General features: G+C 55.7%; 1 protein-coding gene across 3 annotated transcripts in view; it reads left to right on the forward strand.

Moving 5' to 3' along the window:
* Myh9 (myosin heavy chain 9) overlaps positions 1 to 19,896 on the forward strand; it is a 75,646-nt gene that overhangs the window by 12,686 nt on the left and 43,064 nt on the right. For all 3 annotated transcript variants that reach the window (XM_048802096.1, XM_048802103.1, XM_015482763.2), the window contains exons 2-3: positions 11,478 to 11,833; positions 16,411 to 16,567. In XM_048802096.1, the coding sequence (XP_048658053.1) occupies positions 11,501 to 11,833; positions 16,411 to 16,567 (490 nt within the window). In that variant the 5' untranslated portion in view covers positions 11,478 to 11,500. The remainder of the gene's footprint in view (positions 1 to 11,477; positions 11,834 to 16,410; positions 16,568 to 19,896) is intronic.

A 19,896-nucleotide genomic window follows, 5' to 3' on the forward strand; every position in this document is an offset into this window, starting at 1 on the left:
CTTGGAATTTGGACCCTTGGGAAGTCTGTATACTCCCCCATTGCTTTGGGTCACTTTAGATCAGGTTTTATTCAGCACACACCTTATGTTGGGCAGTGAGGACCTGGTGGTGACCAGATTCTGTCCCTGCCTTATAGCTCCCTCCCCAGGAAGAGAGGCAGGAAGGCTGTCAGTGGAAGTGGCAATATAACTCCGTTTTAAAAATCATTCCTTAGGGACTGGAGCAGAGCTCATTGCTGCAGAACTTAATCTAGCACAGGTGAGGCTCTGGGTTTGATCCAGCACTTCTCCCTACCATGCACAAATTAAGAGAAACTAAAATAGAAAACTATTTTAAATATTACAAAGAGAGTAACCACCCCAAATGTCTGGTGGGTTGTGAACTGAGTGGTCTTCAAAAACTGTCCAGTTCCCGACCTTGGACTGGACTTCTCAGCAGTGATGATGGGGGCCCAGAAAACCATGTTCTGCACTTTCCCATTGAGTCGGAGGCCATATAATTAAATCTTTTGAGTATGGTTATTTTTCTGCCTTGAGTTTCAGCAAACTGTGCTCACATGTTTGAGGAAAGAAAATCCATTCTATCAGCGGAACTGAAGGGGAGGGACAGAAGGGGAGGGACCGCTTCGCTGCAGGAGTCTGCAGGGCTCAGGTTGCCCCTGCGTGTGTGGGCAGCCCCCAGCGGGCTCAGGGGGGTTACCTGCAGGAGGGCTGGCAGGCGCCCAGCACCTCCATCCAGAACCCAGCCAAGGAGTTCTGTCCGCCCTTTCAGACCTGGGGGAGGTGAGGTTGGAGGCGCTCCTGCAACTTGCTTTTCTTTGCAGTTTCTTGCGGCTGAGTGAAAGTTCATTACCAAGTAGGTGAGACACACGTGTGATCTCACTGCAAAAATATTGAGCCAGTTTAAGGCAAAGCCATGCCCCTGTAGAAGGCTCATCTGGGCCACAGCTGCCTACCCCACTCCTTCCTTTCTTCCTCCCCTTTCCCTCCATCCTGTGGACCTTAGCCCTGAGGACAATAGGGGTGGCCCTCAGCATGGCCATTCTGTGGACAGCCAGGATCCCAGGAAACACACCCAGGCACCTGCAAACGGGTCAAGTACTGTGAGCAACATTGCAGGGACCTCATCTGCCAGTTCACCACCATGGGGCTCAGTCACTGCTTGGACAAGAGGGGCAAGGGGACAGTCCTGCCTTCCAGGAGGTCTCAGGGCAGATGGCAGGGAGGCAGGCAGAGAAGCAGAGGTGTTAGGAAAGGTGCCTGGAGGGCCGGCACAGTGGAGAAATCTAGAAGGGCGTCCAGCCTGCCTGGGCGGGGACGGGAGCACAGGCTGTGCTCTGGAGTGGAGTGTGGCAGACCAGGGGCTGGGAAGGGAGGCGGGAGACACTGAGTGAGGGACTTGGTGTGTTCCAGAGGCCAGGTAGCTTCTCTAGGCCAGGTGGGCTACCATGCTGAGTGACTAGGCTGTCCCCAGCTCACTGCATCCCACCCTGACTGATTTGGTCCCTCATTTAGAGAGGGTTTCTATGCAGAAGTCCTGGGGCTGCGGATCCGTGGCCCTGAGACAGTATCTTCTTAGTTGGGGAGACCCTGTTGGACAGTACCGTGCAGTCAGTGTGACACGTGCCACCTGAGGTCTGTGCCCAAGATATTTTGGAAAGAACTGGCCCTGGAGCTCCTGGGATACAGTCATTTCTCACCTGGGGGGTGAAGGCGAGGCGATGTCAAGTCCCAGGACCCTCCCTGCGCCAGGTTCTTTGGAGTCTCAGGTGGAATCTGGCTGCTGCCTCTTCCCACAGCATTTGATCCCTCTCCCAGCCTAGGCAGGGAGGCTGGCCTTCCCCTTTCGGTCGCCACCCCCCTGGCCTGGCAGGGTACTTTCCCTCAGCTAAGGTCAGGAAGGGTGATCTCTTTAAAATACAAATCTCATGATGTCATCCTCCCCTCTTCCCTCTTTGTCCCTACAATAAAGTCCACATTCCTAAATGGCTGATAAGATCCTGGGTAAGCTGCCCCCTTTCCAGCTCCGGGACTTCATCTCATCCCAAGGTAAACACCCTGCCCCCACCCCTTTACTGTGTAGGAGCAAGAAATCTACACAAAATTCTGGTGTCTCTTTTTTTTTTTAAAGTGCACTAAAATCATACATAACATATTTGTTCATGCTTTTAACATGATTTGGTCAGTTTCTTTCAATTCTAGTGTCATTTTGAAAAAATCACTGGTCCGGGGGTGTACTCAAAGTTGAGTACTTGCTTGGCCTAGGCCCCGGCTTTGAGCCTCAGCACTGCCAAAAATTATTTTTGAATTGACAGATAAAAATTGTGTGGTACAGCACATTTTAGAGATGTGCTGGTGTCCTTTTTGACGGCCTGGGCTCTACTAGGTACCAACAGACCCTGCCTTACACAGTGTGACTCAGTGTCCCTGGGTCCTCTGGAGTCACCCAACCTCTTTGTGCAGCCTCTGAGGAGGGAAGGGCAGGGGATGGGCTCTGGGCTCTGGAGCTACATTCCTGCTTGGCCTTTTCTCTGGTCTGGTTTCCTTATCTGCTCAGCATCAGCAGGAGCTCAGAGCTGGGGTGGGAAGAGGGCTAATGGAAACAAGCCTCAGCTTCTTCTGTAAGCAAACAACATTCCTGAGGCGGGAGGGGGCACCCGCAGCCCCTCTGTTCCTCTTTGGCTTCTATCTTTTGGGCTCTGGGCAGCCAGAGGACCCCTGTGGGCCCCCAGCCTGGGGACTGTTAGCTCATGGGTGGGGTTGGTGGGAAGGCTGCTATAAGGTCAGTGCTCTCTTCTCAGGGCAGAGTGGCCACCTCAGGACCTCCCTGTAGATACCGCTCTCTAGCCCTGGTGTTTGGCGGGAAGACTTCATTGTCCTGCTGAGCTGAGGGCTGCCCTTGCCTGTAGGTAGGACATCTCGCAGGTGGGGAAGCTGAGGCGTGGGGGATAGGTGCCCCACCAGATTCAAACCCCCACCCAGCTCTCTGCAGGCCTGTGCAGCCCGTCAGCAGCATGTCCCAGGCCAGCCTGGAGCCTTCCTCCTGGGGTGCCCCCGGTGCCCACCCCACTGGACAGCGCTGACAGGCCCTGAGGGTCTTGGTGTGTAGTGCTGCTCTGCGTCCTTGTCCTCTGCTGGTGGGGCTTCCAGAAACTTCAGTGTCATTCCTAGGGAGGCCGGGTGGGTCACGAGGTCAGTGGTCAGAGTAGAAGAGTGGCAAAAATCAGATTCTGTGCCAAAACTTGAGTTCCTCTGATGGAGGTTCCTTTTGCTCCTGGGGGTTGGACCCAGGGGGGTTTTACCACCACAGAGCTGCCTCCACAGCCCTTTCTATTTTTCATTTTGAGACGGGTTCTCGCTAAGGTGCCTAGGTGCTCCCTGGGCTGGAGCTGTTTTTTTCTTTTTCTGAAGCTAGGATTTTGAGGTGCTAATAGCTTCAAGATCACAGGAATTGTGTGCAGGGGACTTGGGATGCAAACCCAGGTCTGTCTGACCCCAAAGTCATGCCTATTCCATTCCATTGTGGTGCATGACAAGCAGTTACCTTGGGATTTGCAGAACCCATGTCCCCTGCCCATGGCTGGGGGTTTTGCAAGTTCCATCTCTGTGTTCTGAGTTGACACCGGAGGTGGGTGGCAGTGGCACTTGCTAGGCAGGTGCACAGGCCGAGGGCTTCTGGGACCTGCTCATGGCATCCCAGTGGGTACAGGGTCCCTTCAGCCAGTGTCCTTTCCTGGGTGTTGGTCTGGCAGCAGGTGGTAGGTGCCTCCACCTCTGCCAATCACTTAATTTTATTCAGAGCTTCTTGGGGGTAGGCAATAAATGATCTTCACTATTTCTCTTTGTAGATTAAAAGCCCCAAAATTTCCTTTCTGATTCAGGGTATAAAAATCAGTCTGTGAACGGCATGGTTTGTGTGGCAGATGAAGTGGCCGTGTCCCTCACATGTGTCTGCAGGCTGAGTCTCCCTGCTCCCTCCTCTGTACGCAGCCTGAGGATTTCTACCTCTTAGAAACCTCCCTGTTCACTCCTCCCACGCCTTTGCCTCGTTCCTTGTTGGTTGACTGATGAGTGCACTCATTCATTTGTTCCCGAGCGGAGCCCTGCTCTAGGCCTGTGCTAGACATTTGGAGTTGTAATGATTGAGACCTGATCCCTGTCTTCAAATACAACTGCAAGTAATTACAATCCAGCTGTTCAGGTTACTGCGGTGGAGATGAGTGCAGCGCCCAGGGGGGTCCGTGGGGGAGCAGGGCCTTTCAGAGGCAGAACGTGTGAGCTGAGATCTAAGAGGGTCCTTGGACAGAGGACATGTCTTCTTTGAAGCCCGAGCAGTGAGCAGCGTGGGATGTGAACAGGGAATTGACTGAGTGGAGTCGAGAAGGACAGCTGCAGAAAGGAAGGGCAGAGGGAGCTTGGGAGAGTCATCAGCTGGTCACAAAAGGCTTGTTCACTAGGCGAGATGTTGGGGGTTTGGAGGAGGTGTGGACCTGTTCAACCGTCTGACCTGGGCCACTACTAATATCCATAAAATAGGAGGTAGTGTAAACAGAAATGTGAGCTGCAGTCACCCTGAAGGTAGCTGGGAGGATTGAATTGAGGGCCTTGTAGGAGAGGCCGGGGAGGCCAGGAGGGAGGCATTGTAGCAGCCCCCGAGGAGGAGATGATGTAGAGGCTGCTAAACTCCAGGTGAGGAGTCTATGGTGACTACCGCAGGGTGGCCAGGTGGACAATGTCTTTCCCAGAGATGGAGACCCAGAAGAGGTGGCAGGCCTGGGAGACATTGTGTGGGGAAGGAGGGTGGGATGTTGCTTGTGGGTCCTCCACTGGCAGCCGCTCTTGGGGAGGTGCTTCGGGGGGTCTGAGGAGTGCCGGGGAGAGCTCCGGGTGGGAAATGATCTGTCTGGGGTCACAGTAGTGGGAGCCATGGACTCCCTGGACTAAGCCTGCGTGGCCATAAAACATTCACTAAGTAGCATTTGGTGGAATTCTCAGGACGGGACAGGCTGGCACAGCCATGGGAGCAATCCCTGCCCCCACACGTGGCTGCACCTGTCTCCATTACGCATCTGGACCGCACCTGGACCCGCACCTGGACCGTGTGACGCAGGTGAACTTTGCTTGTGAATCACAGGCTGAGCTTCTGAGTTGGAGATTGGGAGGGAGCTTCGTACCCTGCCCGGGAGGCATGTCAGCTTCCTTTTCCTGGTTTGCTGATTTATTTTTAAATTGGGGTGTTCTGGGTCTTTATATTTTGTAGGGTTGAGGATTGAACTTAGAGGCTCATGCATGCTAGGCAAGTGCTACATCTCAGGCACCTGGGATCTTTAAAGCTGGGCCAGCCTATAATCTCTGGGATCTTTAAAGCTGTGGCCAGAGGGTTGCAAGTTCAAGGCCAGCTGGGCAATTTAGCAAGACCCTGTCCAATTAAAAATGTTTTAAAAGGGCTGGGCCCTGGATTTGTTATATACACAATGTATATGCAGATGAATATAGGTTGAATTTAGGTCAGCTCTGATTTTACTATGCTGGGTGTGGTGTTGCACACCTGTAATCCCAGAAACTGACTGGAGAGGCTGAGGCAGGAGGATTGCCAGTTTGAGGTTAGTCTTGGCAATTTAGCAAAACACTGTCTCAAAAAAAAAAAAAAAAAAAAAAAAAATTAAAGGGTGGGGGAGTTAGCTCAATGGTAGGGTTCAATCTTCCAAACTGTCAAAATAATTTAAAACTACAGTCTGTTACAAGGAGAACAGTCATTCCTGGCTGAAAGTGCCACCCATGCTGGTCATTGTTTGGGTCCCAGGGTCCTTTTGCCCTGAGGACTGTCTCGTGGAAGAGATCTAGTATGGGTGCTTCAGAGCCTAGAGACAACTGGCCGTGCAGGACCCTGGCTTCACGGTGATCTTGTTCCCACCAGCACCTTAAATCCCACCCTCCTTCTCCACACCGTGTCTCCCAGGCCTGCCACCTCTTCTGGGTCTCCATCTCTGGGAAAGACACTGTTCATCTGGCCACTCTGCTTTAGCTGGGGGTGGTTTTCCTCTTAGTCCCCACATTGGGCAATGTCTGGGGATGTTTTCTACTGTCACACAGGGGACAGAGGACTACTGGCCTTTAATTGGTAGAGCCCTAAATACCTTACAATATACAGACCATCCCCACACAACGAAGTTTTATCTGACCCCAAATGTTCACAGTGCTGAGGTTGAGAAAATACTGATGTCCCTGGTCACATCACTTTTATATAATTCATTTCTTGCAGGGCTGGGGATGGAGGCCAGGCTCTGGCTCATGCTAGGCAAGTGCTCTATCCTGGAGCCACATCCCCAGCCCAACTTATATATAATTTACAAACGACTGCTCTCTTTCTGAATGTTGGCTCCCACTCTCTCCCTTGGCCTGAGATGCTTTTCTACCATCTCCTCCCTCCCCCACCAATTTTCTGCCCAGCTTCAAGGATGCAGCTTGATGCGGTAACCACGGTGACATCCCATTCGTGACACCCGAGCTTTCGTGTGTTTTCACTTGAGTCCCGTCTCCCTCTGCTCGGCCTTCCTGGAGTCTGGAGGTGGAGTGTTATTGGTGTGGCCCTCCCCTGATGGGGGTGTGCCCGTGGTGGGGGTGTGCTGTCCAGTGTCAAGTGCATTTATGAAACGCACGTGGAATAAGGAGTAAAACGGGGAAGGAGCACGAGGCGTTATCAGCATTCACAAGTGGAGTCAATGGTGGCAGTGGCCCAGGTCACACGGCCAGCGATTGTCCGCTCATCTTTCCTGCACATCTCCCTGGTGGGTGTCCCCCGCCTCGGGTGCGGGTTCCACAGTGACCAGGGCTGGCTTTATGTCTGATCTGTACCTCGGTGCTCATACTGCCACTTCAGCTGGTGTGGGTGCATCTGTCCTGGCGCCCACTACGGGATTAACTCTGTGGGACCTTTGTTCCTTCATCATGGAGTTGCCTGCTGTCCTCACCGTGTACTAGTTGATAAGTGAGGCTGATGACTTTGAAGATTTCTGTGATGTTGGGACAGTTGTTCTCGCAGAATCTTCCTTAATGGTGGAATTCTGGACTTGATAACTTCTTTCAGCTCAAAATCAGCTGCCACAGGAGCGAGAGCATGTGTTCTGCCTGGGATGGATGGGGAACGGGAAAACCAAAGCCAAGGGTCTGTCGCATACATCCTTGATTAAGCAGGAACAGGGCTTCCAGCGTCTGCGAAGAGGCCTCCGGGGTCCGTGAGCTGGAACCTTGGGGTGCCCAGGCTGTGGGGATTAGGTGGTCCAGCTCAAGGGGCCAGGCTTAGGGAAGGCTAAGGGTTTGCACAGGCCACTGCCACCTTCTTCCTCCAGCTCTGGCAATTTGGCATGTGGGTATAGAGTCCCTAGCTCAGACCAGCAGGGAGGTGGGCGCACTGCTTGGAGGACGCGTCCTGCCTGGCCGCTGAACCACAGGGTTCTGTGGTTTCTGCCCGTAACCCCAGTGTCCTCATCGGGGAGGTGGTCATGGGAAGCTGAGCAGGGCATGGGAGCCACATGGTCTCCGTTTGAACCTGGGTTTGGTGGCCTGTCTGAGCCTCGTTTCCCTCACCTGTAAAATGACTGTGAGGCTAAAGGGCTCGGGAAACCATTGCCAGGGCGGGGCGAGGAACCAGTGCTGTGGGCGGTGGCCCTGTGAGGAGCCCCGGTGGCTCTGAGGACTTGGCCAGGGTCCTGATGTCTGGGGCTGGAGAAGCTCAGGGCGCCTCCACCGGGATCAGGCTTAGCAGAGAGGCCGGCCTCGAGGCCAGCAGTTTGTTTTATGAATAAACAGATGAGCAAAAAAAGAAGCGGGAAGGGAAGGGAGCCGAGGCTCCTAAGGGGACTCCGGAGGAACAGCAGGTCCCCGGGTGTTGGGGGCGCCAAGAAGTCAGGGAACCGAGGAAGCACATTCCCAGTTGAAAGGAGAGCTTTTTGGTCACCCCATTTACTTTCAGTTTCGTCATTTCCTGAGAGTCCTAATTTAGCCTCTGGTTGTGTCCTGCTCGATTATGGCCTAAAAAGGCAACTGCTTGGGTTTCGGGAGTTGGACTGGAACCCGCAGGAAGCCACCACGGAGGGCGTGGCTCCGCCCGCCACAGTCTGCACTGGGCCCCAGCCATGGCTCCCCTTGGCTCCCCTTCGCCCCTGGGCACCCGCCAGCTCCGCAGACCCTCCCCAGGCTCTCCAGGCGATTCCCCAGGGGCCCTCCGCTCAGCCACTGAGGGCTCCCGTGAACAGCAATAGCGGCTGGCCGTGCTGCCCGAGTGGCAGCCACCCCGAACCTGCCCTCTGGGAAACTAGAGGGCACACATGGGGCACGAGAGGGTTCCTGCTCCTGTGCCAGCAGCTGCCACTCAGGAGGTGCGCCAAGGAAGAGGAAGACCTCCTCGGACGTCATGCAGCCATTAAGTGATCAGCAGGGAGGCTTTGGGGTCAGAGTCCTGGGTTCAAGTCCCCGTCCCTAGATGTGTGGCTGAGTAGTCACTTCCCTCTGAGCTGCTGCGGCATCACCTGCAAGTGAAGGATTGGGATGAAAACGGTCAGCCAGCGCTTGTCGCCAGTGAGGAGAGGTCGGAGTAGCAGGGAGACGCAGGGGTGGCCAGGGGTGGCTTTCTATGAGCCAACAACCGACTTGGGTGGGGTGAGTGCTTCAGGAAATGAGCGTAGCATTTTTGTTTGATTCCTGAAAGTCTTCCTATTTGCAGTTAAAACAGGTTTCACAGAGGCCATTTAGCATGTCCCAGAACAGGGTAGGAGAAATGGCCTCGTGCGGCTGCTTGTGGGGGACAGCCTCCCTGGAGCCCTTCCCAGAGTGCCCCTTGTTTAATTTTGGGCAACTCCTGACTATCCCTGGTTTATAATTTGGTCCTGGGGAGCCTTGCTAAGGCGGCCCTGTCCACTGCACCCTGCGGAGGTGAACTCTGGGCTCAGGAGCCTCTTCACCTGCCACAGGCGGGAACAGAAGCTCAGCTGCAGCAGGCGAGGGGGCCCACCGTGTGTCATGACCTGCAGGTCCCCCAGCAGCCCAGCCCCGTGTTGGTCTTGGCACTGCGCCGACCCACGTCACTCCAGCAGAGCTGTGGAGACCAAGCAGCACTGTCCTTGGCCGGGCCAGGCAGGGCCCAGCCTTGCCTAATGAAAGCTCTGCGGAAGGGAGGTGCCGGCAAGGGGGGCTCTGCGGGGCGGCCTTCCCAGGAGGCCTTGGAAGGAGAGGGCTCAACCCTGCCTTGTTCCGGTACAGGAAGTGGGGCTTGGTCTCCAGGCCTCTGTAGCCACCAGGGGTGGACAGTGCTGGCTTGACTGTCCCACTGCTGAGGTCTGAAGGGTGGGGAGGGAGTCGGGTGGGATTCTTCCCCTGCCAGTTCCCGTGGTGTTCATGGCCCCCCAGCTGCCCCACTGATCTGAGGGCCGAGCCGAGGTTTACCCCGATTCCAGGATGGCCTGGGCGCCTGGTTCCCTGCAGCCTGGAGGAGCCCAGGGCCTGCCGAGAGCCAGCCCCTGATGTGGGTTCTCTGCTGTCGGTCCTACCAGGGCCCGTGTCGCTGGGCTGCAGTAGGCTTTGATGAGGGTTGTCACCTCGCAGCAGCAGGCCGAGGGAGGGAGATACTGAATTGTAACACACTATAACTCCACCCTGGGGAGGGTCACGCCTGGCCTCCCTGCTGTCCAGTAGCAGCCAGTGAATATTAGTTGAGTGCTTTCCTCTCCACTCCTGCTGTTGTCCTGAGCTTCTTGGCAGACATGTCCATCTTCATGACTGGACTGGGCATCTCTGGGCAGATGACTTGCCCTCTCTGAGCCTGTTTCTTCATTTTTCAGTTGGAGAAGATAAAAGCTCTCTTCCAGGGTTAAGTGAGGTGGTGAATAAACTGGGTTTCATGCTGGTTGGCTTAATACCATCCCCTCACCCTCCTCCCCTTGGTAGGAACCTTGTGAAGATGCCCTCCGGTGCCCTCACTGGCCTGGGGTAGAGAAACCCCTAATGACTAGTGAATTTAGGATTTGTGGAGGGTTTGAGTGGCTTCTCTCTGGGCATTGGTGGCAGGTTATCTTACTCTTTGTGGGTTGGAGGGCTGGGAAAGACCAGGAACCAGCCGCTGGTAGGGGTCTCTGCCCTGCGCTCGCTGCAGGTCCTGAGCAGGCAGGGATGTGGCAGGGACAGCTGCTGGCCAGCGTTCACGTGCGCACAGGGAGGCAGAGGACCACTGGGATTAACTCTGGCAGGGAGGCCTTGGCTCACCTGGGTGGCCTGGCCGTGGGAGCTGCCGTGACCCTAGGCTGGGTGGTGCTGCTGGTTTAGACCCTGGGGAAGCCGGAGTCTGCCGGGCCTTCAGCCAACGCCACTAACCTGGACGCTGTTTTCCCTCTGTGTGGTCCTGCAAGGCCAGTGCGCCCTGGTCCCTGGTCTCCTGCAGGGGCTACAGGGTTTGTTTTCCGGGGACAGTACGGGAGCAAAGCCACCCAGTCCAAGTCCCTGTTGAATCTGGAAACGCGGAAGGATGTGGACCTGGGGTTTCTGGATTTCCGGGGTGGCGGGGTGGGTGCTGATCTCACTGAGGGGAGAGCCCCCCGGGTCCTGAGCTCAGGCTGGAGCGCCTCTCGGCTTCCCTGGTGGGCGGCCGGGGGCTCAGCGTCTCCGACCAGGGGGTCAGGTCCTGGTGCTGGTTCATCTGGCCCTTAGGGGCCCCAGCCTGTACCTCTGGGGTGGAATGACTGGAAAGGCCCAGGAGCAGGGTTGGAAGTCCTCCCTGGGTGACCCCGGGAGCCCGTCTGTTCATCTGTAAATGGGGGATTACACGGTGCACCTCACCTAGCAGGTAGGATGACGCTCTTTCGAGGTGGCGTGTGCGAGTGTTTCAGGAGCCGTGAGGGTTATCCTGGTTTTGTCCTCCTGGCCCCTAAGCTGGGAATGTTGTTGGCATCTCAGCTGCGCCCTGCAGGGAGTGCTGCCTCTCTCTGTGATGTCCCTGGAGCCCCACTTCTCTGTTCTTACTCTGATATGTTTTAAGCAGATGGAATTAGAATCTGGAGGCAGGATGTACTGGTGGTGTTCTGTCCCCTTAGTCGACTCCGGTGGAGTCCTCCACCAGTGAGCAGGTGCAGTGAGTTGTCTCTCTCCGCTCGCTGGAGACCTGTTTTTGTTGGGTGTCCTCCTAAATTGTGTGGTGGAAGGTCAGCGTAGCATGGTGACTGTAGTTGCGTCCACCCGAGATTCTTGAGCTTGTCAGTTGCAGAGTGGTTTTGTTCGTGGCATTGGTTGGCTGGGTGGCCCTCAAGTGACACACCTGACCCCTGATTTCTAGCAGACTCGCTGCTGTCAACCTGTTTTGCCCGCAGTGCGTGTCTTTCTGAAGTGTGCAGCGGGGGATCCTGGCACATTGTGTGGTGGCCTGGCTGTATGAGAGTTCACAGGAGAAGAGGCTGATGTCCTTGGCGCTCACATTTGTCCTTTCCTCTCCCTCAGGTCCTGGCTGTAAGTCATCATGGCGCAGCAAGCTGCTGACAAGTATCTCTACGTGGACAAAAACTTCATCAATAACCCGCTGGCCCAGGCCGACTGGGCCGCCAAGAAGTTGGTATGGGTGCCTTCCGACAAGAGTGGCTTCGAGCCCGCCAGTCTCAAGGAGGAGGTGGGCGAGGAGGCCATCGTGGAGCTGGTGGAGAATGGGAAGAAGGTGAAGGTCAACAAGGACGACATCCAGAAGATGAACCCCCCCAAGTTCTCCAAGGTGGAGGACATGGCTGAGCTCACGTGCCTCAACGAAGCCTCGGTGCTGCACAACCTCAAGGAGCGCTACTACTCAGGGCTCATCTACGTAAGTGGCTCCCAGGACAGGGCGCCCAGTCTGCCCGCACCCCAGGTGCCCGGCTCTGCGGGAGAAGAGGGCTCTAGGAATACTGGGGCAGGGATGCTGGGGGGCAGGCTCCACCTTGGGCGTCTGAACGTCCCGGCGGGGTGATTTTACAGCGTCACCTTTCTCACTTCCCTGTGTGGCCAGAAACACAGCAGGAAGCCGAATGCAGGAAGCAGAGCTTGCTGTGCCTCAGGGCTGCCCATCTGCTGGCCTCGGGGGAACTGTGTGGGCTCAGGCCAGCGTGGTCAACTCCTTCTAGCAGGGCGTGCAGTCTCCTGGTTTCCCGTCTGGTTCCTCCCCTCTTCGTTTGTTCCAGTCTTGGTTCTGGTACTCTGCCATTTGTGCCTTATGGAGGCCGAGGGTGTGCCTCCTTCTGGGGACTGTACTTGGAACAAAGGTGAGCCACAAGAGTAAGACTGGGATCCTGAGTCCCTGGCCCCCGAGTTCCATGTCCGTGAGACGAAGGGGAAGTGAATGCAGAGACCAGGAGTGTCATCTCTGTCCTCTGGTGGGCTGCATTTGCAGGACAGTGTGTGGCAGTGCGAGAGAACATGGAGGGACGAGTGGAATCCCAGCCTCTCTGTAAAAGGCCTGAGCTTTTCTGGCCCTGGGGACACACGGTTCTGTCTCCTACCAACCCCAGATTCCTCTGCCCAGTCCAGACGTTTGCTTCTGGTGTGTGTCCCCATGGAGGAGAGAGCTCTGCTTCTTGTTCTTTCTGAAATAGCTTCTTTATTTAAATATGCTATTACAGCCACCTCGGTCCTCTTGCTCTCAGGGCTGAATAACAGTCCTCAAAGGTCTTGGACGGAAGGGTCATTGTATGTGACCTCTGGGTTATTACTGCCCTCCTTTCATTTTGCTGATGGCAAAACCAAGTCCCCCACTGAGGGGTTTGCTCGTGGTCACATAGGTGATAGAAGGAGGCTACGGGCTCATCCTGCTTACAGAGGTGGTGAGGACCCCCCCAAGGCCAGCCTTTTAATTTTCTGTGATTTCTGGGTGACATGTTTTGTGGGGTGCTGCCCACTCCACTGGCTTGGTACTTCTGAGTTCACTAAGGTGAACTGAAACCCTCAGTTGAGTCCCAGGCCATTGTGGATTGCCCTGAGTCCTGACCAGCCCAGAACTTATGAGGACTGCGTTGCTTGGCGACTGCTCAATTGATGCCTGATGATGAGGGCCTTATGTCCTGCCTTGATAACCACCCTCTGGGGATGAGATGATGGCCAGGACCTGTCCACAAGTAGATAGACGGAATGTCTCGTTTCTCTCTGGACCAGCTTGGCTCAACCTTCCACTCTGGCAGAGAGGAACAATTGAGGTCCGCAGATGTCAAAGGACTTATGCGGGGTCATGTACCCAGACATTGGCAGCCATGAGACAGGAACTCTCAGCCCCATTCTCTCTCATCTGTCTTTTAAGGACAGTGTGTATGGACCAAATTAAAAGCTCCTGAAATTAAAAGCAACACTGAAACTCACCATCAGCGAACTGCAGTAAACGAAGGGACTCCAAGGAAGCAGCACCTGTCTGCAGGGATCACACGGGAGCCATGGTCCCATGGGAAGTGGAGTGCTCCTTGGCAGGCCTCATCACTCATGTCACAGCCTCTGTGTGTGACTGAGCTGGGATGGCCTTGGATCAGTAAAGCAGAGCACTCCGGAGCCTGGAGTTGGAGCCCTAGGACCTGGGTTAAAGCCCAGCTCCCGAGGTCCCTTACTGACCATGTGGGATGTGGTGTGGCCATGCAGGGTCTCACTTCCTCATCCATAGACTCCTGTGGGGACTTGGTGATGCTCCAGCAGGCCTGCACTGCTGTGCTGCCACTGTCCTGGGAAGGTAACCTGGTCCTCTGTGTGCCCCCTCTGGGGTCCGTGGTTAACTTGGATCCGGTGAGCAGCAGGCTGGCCGCCTATGCCTGACTGTTCCCTGGCTGCAGGCCCCCTCCCTCCAGGAGGAGGAGCATGAGTTGCTAAGATGCCCTCTGCTGAGGGGCAGCGTCTGTCTGCTGGAGGCCCTGGCTTTGATTCCCAGCAAAACAAACCACCCCCCAGCTTCAGCACATTTGCCGCCAGTTGCTGTGTCTCTGCTCTGCAGGTGACTTGCAGGGCTCTGTGTGCACGTGCACATAGCTGTGATGTGACACCAGAGCTTTTCCTCTAGACCTCTGCTCACCTCCACTGTGCAGGTCCTGTAGACTGGCCTCCTGCTAAGCAGTGTCACTATGGGGGAAGCCAATGTCCCCAGAGTTTTCCTGGTGGAGAACCCAGCAGGTGCAGAGCTGTGGGAAGATCAAGGCCATCGGTGGCTGCCTGGGGTGGGGGGTGCCACCACATTCTCAGCCACGTCTCCCTGCACAAGGCTCTGCATTGTGACCGCAGGAGCCTCTGGGCCACACTTGCTGGCATCGTGGGCGGCATGGCTGATGCTGCAGCACAGCTGCTCTCTTTTCCTGGGCGCGGGGGGCAGGGCCCTGGGACAGGAGCAGTTGGGCACAAAGAGCTTCTGTAGCCTGTGAATGAGCAGCTCCCTAGCGTGACTGTGTGGGGGCCAAGCCACTCCTCAGGGTCTGCTGCCGTGAGTGTCCAGTGTGGCTGCTCCCTGCCACCTGAGCTGTTTGCCGCATGGTGCTCGCCCAGGTTAGATGGGATTTGCCCACAGAAAGAGCTTTGAGCTCAGGCCATCTGCCTACCCAGCTGACAGACCTGTCCTAATGACCCTCTGCCCCCTTTTGCTGTTGATGCCAGCTGTTTCTAAACATCTGGCTCTGTGGCACTCCCTACATGTACCCATGTGTCCTTGGCATTGATTGGTCTGGATTTCCTAGAGTGTGGGTTTTCTCAAAGCCCAAGAACAAAGCTCGATTGTCTGGAGTTCCTGGGATGACCTCACTGCTCTCTGGCCTTCTGTCTTGTCCCCACCCGACATTGACACAGGCACACCAGAAGAGGTCCCTGCCTGACTCCCTTCTTCTGTGGTGCCCAGGCCCACGGGCTGCCAACTCCACAAGTGGACTTCCTGGTCCCTCGGGAAGAGAGTCGTTGGAAGGGGAAGTGGCTGATCATCCAGGAGGAAGGGAAGGCCCAGGCCCGAGTCCCCTCCTACAAGCACTCGCTAGGTCCCAGCTCAGGGTCCTTCTGCACGTGGACCAGTCCAGTTGCTGCTGGAAAGTCCAAGGCCATTGTCTTCACACCTGGTTCCTGTGTGGGCCTTGTCTTTGGGTTAAGCCAGAAGATCCACCTCATTTTGGGGGTGACTGGAGAGGGCACAGTTGACAGCAGGGTGCAGCCCCTCAGGGTGGCTGCTTGTGGCTCAAGGGGACATCTGTGAGCAGCAAAGGCGTAGGCAGCTCATGAGGAGGACAAGGTGGAAGGTAGGTGCCCAGAGAACTGGCCTCCAGCACGCAGTTGGCGTTGGCAACTATGAGACCTGTGTGTGCTCCTGGCTGAGCCCAATACCTTGTTGTCCCTTAACTGAGTCAGGACTACCTTCCTAGGAAGATGGTGCTTGGGTTACTCCAACTGCTTAAGGAGATCCAGGTCCCCCAAATTGGGCACCTGCCATCTGCATGGTCTCGGGGGTCTCGTGTAGCTGTTGGGAGTCTGTGGGGTGGTTGGAGGAAAAGGCTGAGGAAATTTATTAGAAAAACAATTAATGGTCATAGTAACATGGGCTTCCGAGGACAGCCAGCTCGTTCACCCTGCTGCCACAGGAGTGGCTCTCCCACCTGCCCGGGGCTGCTCTCCACAGCCACACGGGCACTGTGCCAAGCACTTGATCTTACTTCTGCCTTGTTACTACCCAATGCAGTGTGGGTCTCTGTCCATTTTACAGATTGAGAAATGGAGGGTAAGAGGTTAAGACATTTGCCCTTGCTTGGAAGTGAACTTGGCTCTCAGACTCCTGGGGTTTGATTTTAATCTGTTCGAGTCAGATTTCCAGTACTGGGTGTATTTTAGGTGCTCACAAGAAGGGTATTGACTGAGTTTCTTTCTTCCAGAGAAGACCCGAGTCTTAGAGGAGGCTCACAGGGGTCATGAACGAGGCCTTTAAGTTTTCGAGAGATTTGCCTCCAGGAGAGGGCTGGCTCTGAGGGGTCCAGAGCCCACAGAGGATCAGGTTGGCTCGGGAGCACCAAGAGCTTCAACCCGGCGTCCCCAGGAGCCCTTCAGGGTAGAATAACTCGGGCTCCACTGAGTTCCCTGGGCTGCAGCGGCTCCCTTTCTCTGCTCCTCTTCTGCCACAACAGACACGTCAGACGTGTCTCTTATTGCCCGGGGCTCTGAGTGTTGTAGCTGGACTTGTGTCTGCTGTGCTGTGGTCCCACCTGACGTGCAGCTCGTCAACATACAAAGCTGGCAGCTGCCATGCAGTTGAGAAGGCGAGGAGGTTGCTGGTGACCCCCCACCTGCAGCAGGGGCACCAGGGAGCACTTTCATGCCGGGCTGACGTGGCCTTGAAGCAGAGCTGCTTGTCAGTTTCCCCGCTGTTGAGAACGAGGCCCCCTGACCACTCCTCTGCTCTCTTCTTTCCAGACCTATTCAGGCCTGTTCTGCGTGGTCATCAACCCTTACAAGAACCTGCCCATCTACTCCGAGGAGATTGTGGAAATGTACAAGGGCAAGAAGAGGCACGAGATGCCACCGCACATCTACGCCATCACAGACACTGCCTACAGGAGTATGATGCAAGGTGAGGGCCTTGCAGTAGGGAGCGCCTGCCTGGCCTCCCCGAGCCGCATCTCCAGCCGCGGCCTCCGATGGCTCTGTAGCTGCTAACTCCCATTCGGTGTCTCGTTGACCTGGTGGCTGGCAGTGGGACATTGCCTGGTGGCCAGCATCATATGGGAGCTAGGGCCATTGGCAGGTTTGCATGTTGACAGAGTGTTTTGGAAGCTTTTAGAAAATGTGTCTCCTGATTATCTTCCTGGGTCCCATTCGTTTCAGGAGGCGGCACAGTCCCCTCTGCCCTCTTCCAGGCCCTCTTCCCAGTTGCTCCTCTTCCCAGTCGCCCCCTTTCCTGCGACCTCCCATCACCTTCTCTTGTTCCTTCTCCGTGGCTGGAAATGTGTTTGAGTTTTGTTTATCTTTGGAAAACTGATAGGAAGCCTGTGAGGCTTCTGCACCCTCTGGCTTGGCCCGTGCTCCCTGACCTGTCATGGTGAGGCGTTTTGGAGAACGGGTCTGGGCTCCTGCCTGGTTCTCACCTCTAGTCATCCCCAGCTCCGTCTTCCTCGGGGGGAAGCCCTTGCTCTCCTGAGTTCTCATCTGGCTCCTGCCCCTGGGGCTGGGCCATGTCACTCACTGAGCTCCCTGCCTTTGTGTGGGGTGCTCCTCCCCCTCCCAGGCCTCTCTCCAAGGTTCCTCCGCGTGCTGGCCTCATCCACTGTCCATCGCCCAGGACACCATCACCCAGTTGCCACCAGCTGCTTCTGCCAAGCTGCTGTTCCTCCAAGCCTGGCTCGTCACCGTGCTCTCCCCCCCCTGACGCCCCCGAGTCGGTCAGTACGTCTGTGCTGCTTCTCTTGGATCATTTCTGATCCAGGCGCCCTCTGACCCCGTGGCCCTGGCCTTAGTCCCAGCTTGCACAGTTCTTTGCCTCCCCTCTCCTGGAGCCCTCCCTCTGCTGCCACCACCCTGTCCCCTGTCTAGAATGCACATTGTCCTCGTTGGCCGTACTCGAGCTCCAGCAGCGCAGCCCCCCTCCTCGCTGGGCCCTGCCCACCTCTCGGGCTCCGCTGCAGGGAAGCCCTTGCCGTTCTGCAGCAGGTGTCTCTCCTCCGCGGGGCCGGCGCTCCTCTGTGCCTGGCAAGCCCCTCCTCTTCTGTTTATTTTTCTCCCTTCTATGTGGCCAGGGCCCATGTGGCTTTTACATTCTCCGAGCTCAGCCAGTGCCTGGCATGCATCATCCTAACCCAAACCTGACTTTCAGGCAGGGCCGTGTTCTCCTGTCTTGTGTGGACAGGGTTTTATGGATCCTGTTTCCTTTCAACATCGTGGTCTATATAGCCAGTGGGAATGAATCTTATTAGTAGTATTATTATTAGTATTAGCAACTTTGTCCTAGCTCGTGGTTTCCGATGGTGACATGTGTCTTTCCCACACCTGCAGTGTCATGGAGAAGGTGCTTCGCTGTCAGGCGTATGAATTATGAAGGGTGCACAAGTTTGGCCTAGCCTTTGGCTGAGTTCATATCTATCGGAATTCTTCGTGGAAGCCAGCCCTGAGTTTTAAAGTAGGATGTCTGTTTCAGGGTGCTAATGAGGACAGTCTGGGGGAGGCACTCAGTGAGACTCCAGGAGACTCTGGATCGCTGTCTCCAGAGGTTATGGGTCAGTTTTCTCTTGGCCGTCTCTTGGCCTGGAGCAGGAAGTGTGCTCTGGGGTCATTGTGAGATCTGAACTACTGAACGAGGGCACGTTCCCACACTTGGACCTGGGATCTGAGCGCTTAGCCAGCGGCTTTCCTTTTCTGCAGCCCATTCTGATAGCAGCAGCATGACCATCTGGCGTGTGGCTGCGGGAGCCTCGGGTGCCGGATCTGGGTTTCCAGATGTCCTTCACTAATTTGTGGGACCCTTTCCCCAAGAGATTCACCGGCTTTTATTCGTTCAGTGACAAGAAAAACTTGATTTGCCTGTGCCGTCCTCTTTGTGCCTGTGTCCTGCATAGGTGGGAAATACCTGGGGAAGAGAGGGCAGCTGGACTGCCTTTATGTTGTCCTAATAGGATGGACTCAGTGGGGACACGGAGTTACCTGATTGGGGGGCAGGTGAGACGGCGTTTCGCCTTGCGGAGACCAGCAGTGGGAGTGGGTCTACAGCAGGCGCCTGAGATCCAGGTGGTCTGTGCAGACGGTGGGTCCACATCTTTCTCCTGTCCGTCTTAGCAGTTTCCACCTTGTCTTCTGCAAGGTGTCGGACTTGCTGTGGCTTATTAGCTCCCGCATTGACAAACAAGGACGTTTCCAATCTGTTGAAAATCTCCTTCCTGTTGTGCACGGTGGACCTGCAAAGCCAGGAGCCGCAGGCCGCTGGTTCACAGGCAGGGAGGAAGTTAGGAGCAGAAGTGGCCGGTGTAGGACAAGGTGGCTCACTAGTGAGGAAGGTTCCGGAGGAGCCTCAGTTCTGGCCCTGAGTCAGGGTGATGGGTGGAGCCCCGCAGGCCGCCAGACTCTCCTACTCTCCGTCTTGAAGTCTTGGTACGTGCCACCCACCTGGCTTTGGCGGGAAACGGGTTTGCTCTCTATCCCTCTTCTTTCGAGGCCGCGCCAGATGGTTCCTTTTCTTTTTTTTTTTTTTGAAACAAGAACTAGACAAAGATTTCCTTCCTGAGCTGACTGTAGCTTATGACATCCCAGCATTTATCTGGTGGCTTTGGGACTTTTATGAGACAAGCTCCTTGACCCTTCCCAGACTTTCCTGTCTTTCATCTCTGAGATGCTCTGGCTGCGGGCACAGCCCTGCCTCCCGCCCGTGTCTGCAGTTATTAGCAGTAGTATCCTCTCACTTTGAAAAGCATTCCAGTCTGCATAGTAAGTTATGTGTCACTCTGCCTGTTTGTCACACTAAACCAGGCTTCTCTAGCCTGGCATGGCTGACATTCAGGGCTGGGCAAGTCTCTGAGGTGGGGACGAGTCCTGAGCACCGTAGCATGTTCAGCAGTATCCTGGCCTTGGTTCACTACACATCAGCAGCACCTTCTTTCTTCAGTTCTGACAACCAAAAATGTCCACAGACGTTGCCACCAGTTGTCCCCCCAGGGACAGAATTTCCCTCAGTTAAGGCCCCGTGGATTAAGCTTTGCATATGCTTTGACTTTAGTGCCAGCGCCAGTCCCTCAGTAGTGGTTGCCTGGATCTCTTCTGGCAAGGATTTGACCCAGTGCTGAGGAATGGTGGGATAGCCTGGTGCTGTCAGCCGCGGGCACAGGGTGGGTCATGGCAGCATATGGTGCCCCGGACCAGGCCATGGAGATAGGCGATGGAGCATGGATTGCCGAGTGGTTGTGCAGGTGTCCTGCC

Source organism: Marmota marmota, unplaced genomic scaffold, assembly GCF_001458135.2.
Source record: "Marmota marmota marmota unplaced genomic scaffold, marMar, whole genome shotgun sequence".
NCBI classification, from domain to species: Eukaryota; Metazoa; Chordata; class Mammalia; order Rodentia; family Sciuridae; genus Marmota; species Marmota marmota.